The sequence below is a fragment of the Myotis brandtii genome, unplaced genomic scaffold (assembly GCF_000412655.1).
Source record: "Myotis brandtii unplaced genomic scaffold, ASM41265v1 scaffold190, whole genome shotgun sequence".
Taxonomy (NCBI): Eukaryota; Metazoa; Chordata; class Mammalia; order Chiroptera; family Vespertilionidae; genus Myotis; species Myotis brandtii.
Window position 1 is genome coordinate 5820581 of NW_005357076.1, and position 9506 is coordinate 5830086.

The window sequence follows — 9506 nt, forward strand, 5'->3', positions numbered from 1 at the left end:
AGTTCCGAGTTCTGCCTACTGCCAGACAGTCCAGTTTCTCCCCGTATGAGTCCTGGGTCCCCAGAGACCTCCCGGAACTGGAGTTCAGAGCAGTCGGGAGCTTGTGACTCCCTCCCGATTCAAAAAGATAGCCGCGTCCTTAGGTGCCCTGCCCGCCCCTTTCCTCGCGTGCGCTCGAGCCTCCGTACCTCTGCACTTTACTTCCGCAGCTCCTCCGGGTCTCCGTGTGCTTTTCTCTTTCCTTCTAGTTGTAGAATTTCCACTCAGCCAGCCTTCCTGTGGTTCTGGATGATGTCCGTTTTGTCTTTTCGTTGTATTTTTGAAGTTGTTGTCGGAGGCAGCAATTTCCGGTGTTTACCTATGCCGACATCTTGGTTTCTCCTCCATAAAAATTCTTAAAGGTTATGTCAGTAGTCATTTATGATTTTTCTCATCTCCTCTTCTTACCTCCTTCCCCTCATCTAGAAAGTCACTGAATCTTTTCTGTGTTTCATTCATAGTGTTTGACATCTGCTCCAATCTTTCCAGGCCCACTACTAGTACTGTAGTCAATTGACACTCAATATCTCTCATGAGTACACTGCTACTCTGGTCTCCTTTTCTTTTTTTCTCTTGTTTCCTTCTCCAGTCAGCACCATACCCAGATTACTTTTCCTAAAATAGAATTTCCATCTTAGGCTACCAACCTACTCAGAAGCTTTCATTAGTTCCCCCATGTCTAGAATGAAGTCTAACTTCTGAACTTGACCCTCAGTTCCCCTTAATCTGATTTACTCTCCTTATGCCTCTAAGCTTTAGTCTTCCTCACTGCTTCTTTTAAGGACCCCTCTAAACATCTAACCTGGCTTACTTGGCATGACCCATCGTGCCCATTTCTGCCTTCATGCTGCCCTCCCTCCTCCTCTTTGCTAAGCCTGTTATATTGTAAATCAGAAGATGCCTTAATCAATAAGTCAAATTTATTTGGAGTCCTGTTCATTTTCGCTAGCGCTAGCGGGCCCAGAGGAACTCTTGCTTCTCAAATTCTGGGGCCCAATATGGTGGAAGTCTTTTCAATTTATATGTTTTTCAGCTGTTTTCCAAATTTGGAATGAGACTTCCGGACCTTCTGAGAAAAGTCCTGTTTGCTGGGACAGGGCCGTGAGACCATATCTCAAGGCCTGGCCTGGCGCCAGCACTGACAACTCTGTCTGGGGCATAGTTTATGGCCTCTCTGGAGTGGGGAGTAGTCTTATTTTCCCTATTATTTAAGGAAGCAAATGTTTACATAGTAGCAGGGTTAAAATGTTAAACAGCAGTTTTTACGCAAGATGGAGGTTACTATACTTCAAGCCTTGTACTGTACTTGCAAGGTGAAGTCAGCAGAGGTAGGTCACTTTCCAGCTCTAGCTGTGGTATATCCATTGCTCGGAAACATAGGTTGCTAATCTTTAAAAAGTAATATGTTGAAAGTATTAGGAGTTCTCTTTTTTTAAAAAAGAATTTTTAAAATTTTATTTATTCATTTGAGAGAGAGAAACATCAATTTTTGTTGTTCCACTTATTCCTTGGTTGATTCTTGTTTGTGCCGTGACCAGGGATCAAACACACAACCTTGGCATATCAGGATGATGCTCTAACCCAGTGGTCGGCAAACCGCGGGTCGCGAGCAACATGCGTCTCTTTGGCCCCTTGAGTGTGGCTCTTCCACAAAATACCACGTGTGGGCACGTACATACAGGGAATGTTGTGGAATGAAAGAAGATGTAGTGTCGAGGATTGAGAAAGGTATGTTGAGATGGTTTGGACATATAGAGAGGATGAACGAAAGGAGATAGACGAAACAAGTATACAAGAGGAGTGTGGATGGGAGAGTTGGAAGGGGTCTACCTCAGCGAACCTATCTCAATCAGATTGAGGATGTTTTTAGCAAAGGCCAGCTTAGGAGTACCCTAATTAAGTTAATAACAATGTACCTACCTATATAGTTTAAGTTTAAAAAAATTTGGCTCTCAAAAGAAATTTCAATCATCGTACTGTTGATATTGGCTCTGTTGACTAATGAGTTTGCCGACCACTGCTCTAACCAATTGAGCCACCCAGTCAGGGCCATTAGGAGTTCTCTTTTAGTTTTGTTTTGTCTCATCTTTTATTGCTTCTATGGTCATGTCTGCTTTGTACCTATAAGGCTTTGGTTGGCAAAATTGTAAATCTCTCAGTCCCACTGATGAGGCTTTCACTTCAAATTAACTTTCAACAAAAGGATTAGCAGATAACCTTTTCAGGCTGCATTTCTTTACACAAAAGGGTGGATATGGTTTGAACTGGCTACCAAAACCAGGAAGAGGAGTTAATTGTGTAAATCAATACAGGCTAGAGCTGATCACCTTTCTGAAGGACAAGACAATGCAGCACACAACCTTTAAATAGATCTTTGGGGTCAAGTTGATGTCATGTTGGAGAATCAATATTTACGGGGCTTTTATACAGTTAGCCTTTAATGAACCCCAGGCATTTTGCTAGGCCATTAATTGCAGGAAGAGGAAAGGTGACAGAGGCTGAAATTCAGGGCTGTGGAGATGATATAAAACTAAGAGGAGAGACAGTCACTTGCTAATGTGCAGAGGTCCTCCCTTTAGGTTCTACTTAAACATTGTTGGGAATGTGTATTGAAAGGCTTTCTTAGGATCTTGTTGACATTTTGAGAAAGAACAACTCTTGCCTCCAAACAGAAGGTAAGCCCTTTCTTATTTGACACTCCGTATCTAAGCAGTGCAGCTTAATTTTCCTGGGATGAATTCTGATGTCATTTTGGATTCTTGATCATCACAAGAGCAGGTCTCTCTAAGAGTTTGGCTTATCCTTCTCTCTGACACACTTGAAAGTTGTTACTTTCTTTTTAAAAAAATCTTTATTGTTGAAAGTATTACATATGTCCCTTTTTTTCTCCCATTGACCCCTTATAGCCCACTCCTGCCCCAGGCCTTCACCACCCTATTGTCTGTGTCCATGGATTATGCATATATGCATACAAGTTCATTGATTGATCTCTTCCCCCACCCCCACCTTCCCTCTGAGATACAACAGTTTGTTCCATGATATCTCTGTACCTATTTTATTCAACAGTTTATTTTGTTCATTAAATTCCACATATGAGTGAGATCATGTGATACCTCTCTTTCTCTGACTGGCTCTTTTCGCTTAGCATAATATTCTCCAGGTCCCTCCTGTCTCAAAAGGTAAGAGATCCTTCTTTTTTTTTTTTACTGCTGCTTAGTATTACATGGTATAAATATACCACAGCTTTTTTATCCACTTATCTACTGATGGGCACTTGAGCTGTTTTTAGATCTTAGAATTGCGCTGCTTTGAACATAGGGGTGCATATATTCCTTCTGATTGGTGTTTCAGGTTTCTTAGGATATATTCCTAGAAGTGGAATCACTGGGTCAAATGGCAGTTCCATATTTGATTTTTTGAGGAAACTCCATACTGTTTTCCATAATGGCGGCTGCACCATGCATTCCCACCAGCAGTGTACTGGGGTTCCCTCTTCTCCACATCCTCGCCAGCACTTGTCATTTGTTAATTTGTTGATGATAGCCATTCTGACAGGTGTAAGATGATACCTATTGATTGTATATTCTGCAGCTTCAGGGTGAAATGTTCTATAAATGTCAATTAAATCCATCTGATCCAGTGTGTCATTTAGAGGCATTGTGTCCTTGTTCATTTTTTGTCTGTAAGATCTATCCAGTGAAGTCAGTGGGGTGTTAAAGTCCTCTACTATGACTGTATTATTGTCAATATCTCCCTTAAAGTCCTTCAGAAGTTGTTTTATATTTTTAGGTGCATATATGTTTACCAGGATTATATCCTCTTGTTGGATCATTCCCTTTAGTATTATGTAGTAACCTTTATTGTCTCTTGTGATGGCCTTCATTTTGAAGTCTATTTTGTAAGATACGAGTTATGCCACCCCAGCTTCTTTTCTATTTGCATGGAATTTTTTTTCCATCCCTTCACTCTCATCCTGTGTGAGTCTTTTATTCTGAAGTGGGTCTCTTGTAGACAGCATATATTTTGGTCACATTTGTGTATCCATTTAGCTACCCTTTGTCTTTTGTTTGGAGCATTTAAACCATTCACATTTAAGGTTATTATTGACTAGTAGTCCTGTGCAAGAATCATGTGCCAGTAGCTCGCTGCCACCCTCCAGTAGCTCTCCGCCCACTGCCCTGCCCTCCTGTAACTCCCTCCGCGCCCCCCCCATTCCTTCCCCCTCATAGCTTGCTGCCCTGTCCCCTCCTATAGTTCTCCACCGCCCACTTGTAGCTCGCTGACCCCCCCTCCTGCTGATCTGTGATCCGGTTGTTACATGGTCGTTCGTTACGCTTCACGGCGTAATGACCATTTGCATATTACATCTTTATTATATAGGATAGGTATTTATTTATTGCCATTTTAATTCTTTATGCCTATGTTTCTCTCTCTCTCTCTCTATTTCTTCTCATTACAGCAGACCCGTTAGCATTTCTTGCAGTGCTGGTTTGGTAGCCTTTTTTGGTCTAGCTCTTCTTTATTTCACCATCGATTTTGAGTGATAGCCTTGCTGGATATAGTAATCTTGGTTTCAGATCCTTGCTTTTCATTACCTTGAATACTTCATGCCAATCCTTTTTGGCCTGTAGAGTTTCTGATGGAAGATCAGTTGACAGCCTAATGGGAGCTTATTTGTAGGTAACAGTTTGCTTTTCCCTTGCTGCCTTTAAGATTCTCTCTCTGTCTTTAATTTTTGGCATTTTAATTATGATGTGTCTGGTGTGGGCCTGTTTGGGTTCTTCTTGCTTGAGACTCTCTGTGCCTCCTGAACTTGTGTGTCTTTTTCCTTCACCAGGTCAGGAAAGTTTTCTGCCATTATTTCTTAAAACATGTTCTCTATCTCTTAATCACTTTCTTCCCCTTCTGGCCCTGCTATTTTACAAATATTGTTAAGTTTCATGTTATCCCATAGTTCCCTTAAGCTGTCCTCCTGTTCTTAAATATTTTTTTCTTTTTGGTTCTCTGATTGAGTGATTTTTTTCTATCCTGTTGTCTAATTCACTGATCTGATTCTCGGCTTCCCCTAATCTGCTATGATTCCTTCCACTGTGTTCTTTGTTAATGCTATGCCATTCATTGTTGTTGTATCTTTTCTCATGCTATATCATCTGATAGAAGTGGTGGTCTGGCTGTGTTGAGTATCATTATTCTGATCTCTATGTCTGATAAGTTTCTTATCTCCATTTCATTTAGCTCTTCTTTTGAAGCATTTTCTTATTCTTTCGTTTGGGGCTTATTTTTTTGTCTCCCCATTTTGGCTGCCTGTTTGGGTTTGTGACTATGTATTAGGTAGATCGGCTATGCCTCCCAATCTCTAGTGCAGGACAGTGTCAGCCGCTGCTTTTGACTGGTCCTGAGTACCCTGTTTGGAGCTATCAGCAATCCACAGCTTGTGGCTCCCTCTGTTAGAGCTAGGTGCCTTTGGAAAGGACCAAGATGTGCACCAAGTTCTGCATTTTCTAGCCCTGGGCCCTCAATTAGATCAGGCAAAGACTGGCCTCCAGAGACCCACCTCTGCCTGCAGTCTGATTGTATTCAGTCTTGATTAGCATCAGGCTGTGGACCACAGGGTGGGGCAGTTGCTTATGCCTGCAGGCCGATTGTTATTCTCAGTCTCTTAATGGGCCTCAGAAACTCCACAGATTGGGGCAAAACCTACTTGGATAGCAAAGGTCCACCAGAAAAATATGTCCTCACAGCATGAGGGAATGACTCAGCACAGGAAACCAAGGTGTCTGCCTTCCTAGGTCTAACCCCAGAGCCCCCAACCCTGGCTTCTGCTCACAAGACTCCATTCCACTCTGCCCTCCCTCTGCTAGACCCCATGGTGAATAGCTGCACGTGAAATTTTGTGCATTGGCCTTTTAAGAGGTTGCCTGCATTTTCAGTCATCTTCCCCAGCAGACAGCAACTTTGATGTTTTTCTACGCCAGATGTTATGTTAGTATCTTTATCAGTTCTGGTGCTCTGGGTTGGAGAGCCTGGCTTGGGCTTTAGACTCCAGAGTTCTCAGTGGGGACCCCCCCTCCCCCACTGCTGAGATATCCCTCTGAAACCTCAGCTGCTGTCTGTGGGAGCCCAGCTAGCCCTTTTGTGCCTCCGCACTTCCTAGCAGTCTCCACTTTCTGTCCTTGGTTATCAGGGTTCTCTCCAGCTAGTCTTCATTTGATTATTCAGGGTGGTTTTTCTGTACTTTAGTTGTAATTCCAGTTTGGTCCTGGGAGTGTGTCAGTGTAGCATCCACTTACTCTGCTGCCATTTTGGAATCTCTGAAAGTTGTTATTTTATTTAATTGAATTTATTGGAGTGACATTGATTAATAAAGATATACAGGTCACACTTGACAGTTTTTAAAGTGAAGAATTGTAATAAAGAATGTCTACTTTAGAATGCTGGCTTGAATCCACATCTGATGAAAGATTTTTGATAAATATAATAATTTATACTTGCTATATCATCTGATAGAAGTGGTGGTCTGGCTGTGTTGTGTATTTAAGTGTTCTGTATTCTTCACTGGGTCATTAGAATCTTTCATGGGTTGGGAATCTTCTATGTATTTTAGTCAGTGCTTCCACTAAATGCTGTTGAATAGATAGAGGAATGTATTATATCCAAATTTATCCTGTCTGTAACAAAACTAGGATCCCACATAACTGGAAGTTATAGTAGCTGCTTTGTTAGGCCCTGTGGATTAGGGTATTTTGTTACAAGTTCTTGTTCATATCTGCTCAATAGATATCTTGGAACTAACATTTCAGACCTCTTTCTCTAGTGCATTTGTTGGAGGAGGCTTTAAGATTAATCAGAAGAGCTGCTGTTCTTTTCTCACTCCCACTCCCACTCCCACTCCCACTTCTCTTCTCCAGGAGCATTTTTGACAATAAATACGGAAAAGACAAAGCATGAGGAGTTTGTTGAGATTGTTCTGGTGTTTTTATAAGAGAAGCTGATGCTTAATATTTCCATCTGTAATTGTCTTTAGATACTCATTCTGGGTTTTTATTCTTCCTTTTCAGCTGTTTGAGAACTACTACTTTGGTACCTTAAAGCTTAATTCAATCCACATCTCTCAGCGGTTCTCAGTAGACAGCTTCGGAAACTACGCTTCCTGTGGACAAATTGACTTCTCCTGAGGTGAATCTTGAGAAACCCTAGAAATTGAACATCTTCACAAGGTGCTGAGGGAAAGTGTCTTCATTTTAATTGCCAAGGAGGGATGTGACCTTTTGGATGGTGACTTTCCTGGGTGGTTCCCCATGGGCTCTGTAGTATCTCTGATGGTGGTCCACAGTCATCAGACTGTTAGCCAAGATGATTGTGGGCACCTGGAGAACTGTGCATGTAACCCTGGGCTTTTTGCAGGGTCTTTTCTTTCCAAAGCTCTTCTGTGGAAGTGAACCTCTGAAGCCCATTGGAACTCAGATTTGCATTACTTCTTATATACTGATTTTGCCCCAGCCATTAAAGTTGTTTGTATTAGTACTTTAAAAGAGAATTAAAGACATGTGGTTTCATTAATCTCTCCATCTAGATAAAATACCTGTAATTTTTAGAAGGTTGATTTTTTTCTCCCTTTCCCTCGTACCCTAAATTTCTGTGTGTGTAATAAAAACAAGCATTTACTGAACACCTACTATGGGCCAGGCATTATGCTAAGTATATACATATTATTATCCTTAATATTATTATTAAATTATTATTACACTTAGTAATAATATTAATATTTTTATCACTGACAGCACTATGAGGGAGGTACTAATACAGTCCCTGTTTTACGTATGAGGAAATTGAGGTCAGATACCTAACTGAAGGTCACATAACCAGGCAGTGGATAGTGTCAGGATCTGAACCCAGCCAGCCTGGGCTCTTTAACACTGTGCTAAGCTGCGTGGCCCTTAGCAGGACTAGAGAGAGAACAAGGAAGATGCCTGGCAGACCAGGTATGGAGAGAGGGAGCCACAACGGTTATGGCTGTTCCAATATCCTAGGACCAAGCAGGAGGACCATTTTGGATGCAGGACTCACAGGATGTTTTGCAAAACTAGATTCATTAGGAGTGCTCACTTGTACCCTAATTTTTTTAATTAAATTTTTTAAAAATTTTAATTGATTTTTAGAGAGGGAGGAAGGAAGAGAGGATAAAACACACATCAATTGGTTGCCTCCCATATGCACCTCGACTGAGGATCAAACCTGCAACCTAGGTATGTGCCCTGATGGGAATCAATCCCTAGATATCCTGGTACACCAGACGACTCTCCAACCAACTGAACCACACCAGCCAGGGCTGTACCCTAATTTTAATCACTACCCAGAATTTCTTTTTTATTGTGGTAGAAAACACGTAACATAAAACTTACCATCTTAACCTTTTTTAAGTGTACATTTTGGTAGTATTAAGTATATTCATGTTGTTGTGAAACATCTCCAGAACTTTCTTATCTTGCAAATCTGAAACTCTGTATTTATTAAACAACTCAATTTCTCTCTCCCCAGACCCTTCAACCACCCCTTTACTTCCTGTTTCTATGAATTTGACTGCAGTAGATAGATACTTCATAGAAGTGGAATCATACAGTCTTTGTCTTTTTGTGACTGGCTTATCCCATGTTGGTTCATCCATGTTGTAGCATGTGACAGGATTTCCTTTCTTTTTAAGGCTAAATAATATTCCATTGTATATACTTACCACATTTTGTTTATCCATTTATCCATCAATGGACACTTGTGTTCCTTGACCTCTTGGCATTTGTGAATAGTACTCTGTGAACATGAGTGTACAGGTATGTCTTTGAGACCCTGCTTTCAATTCCTTACTACTAAGAATTTTATCTTTAGCAAAATAACTGTTACAACTCTCACCTTTTACTTTGATCTCTCCTTTTTCTTCTGAAGTTGGTACCTTTTTATATTTGTTAGATTCCTGTCCCTTCACCCTACCCTGCCTCTCACCTTCCCATGGCGCTGACGCTGACGCAGTTGCAGCATTGTAGCCCTTTTATGTTTACTTCTCAGGGCAGCAGCCAGAGGAACAATGATGCTATCAGCAGGACTGTGCAGTTTCCTGGGAAAATGTCAGCTGCAGAAGGTACCGGCAGTCCTTGCCTGCAGAGCAGCAGAGGGAGGGAGCTCAGCACAGCTTTGCCCCACCCATCAGTCCTCCACTGCTCTGGTGCCAGGGAGCTCCAGCCTGGCTCTCACCTTCCACCACTTTCTCCTTCTCCCCTCCTCACATCCTTTCTCCCGCCATGTCCTCTCTTTGCTTCATTCCTCATTCTTCCCTTGCTTCTTACTTTCTGTTTAAGAAGTTTGATTCTGGGCCCTGTGTGTCAAGGCCACTACATAGTGATAGTTCTGTATAACACAGATTTGTTTATCACTGTGACTGCACAGGTCATTTCTGAATAAATGAATTTCCAAAGTAA

The 9506-nt window shown here is 41.6% G+C and overlaps 1 protein-coding gene across 9 annotated transcripts in view; it reads left to right on the forward strand.

Moving 5' to 3' along the window:
- The window catches only part of ASCC1 (activating signal cointegrator 1 complex subunit 1), a 123864-nt gene extending 114358 nt beyond the window's left edge, over nt 1-9506 (forward strand). For 7 of the 9 annotated variants that reach the window (XM_014538399.1, XM_014538397.1, XM_014538400.1 and 4 more), the window contains one exon: nt 7098-7712. In XM_014538399.1, the coding sequence (XP_014393885.1) occupies nt 7098-7214 (117 nt within the window). In that variant the 3' untranslated portion in view covers nt 7215-7712. Of the gene's footprint in view, nt 1-7097; nt 7713-9096 lie in introns of those variants that run through there. The other 2 variants (XM_014538398.1, XM_005864691.2) reach the window with 2 other exon arrangements.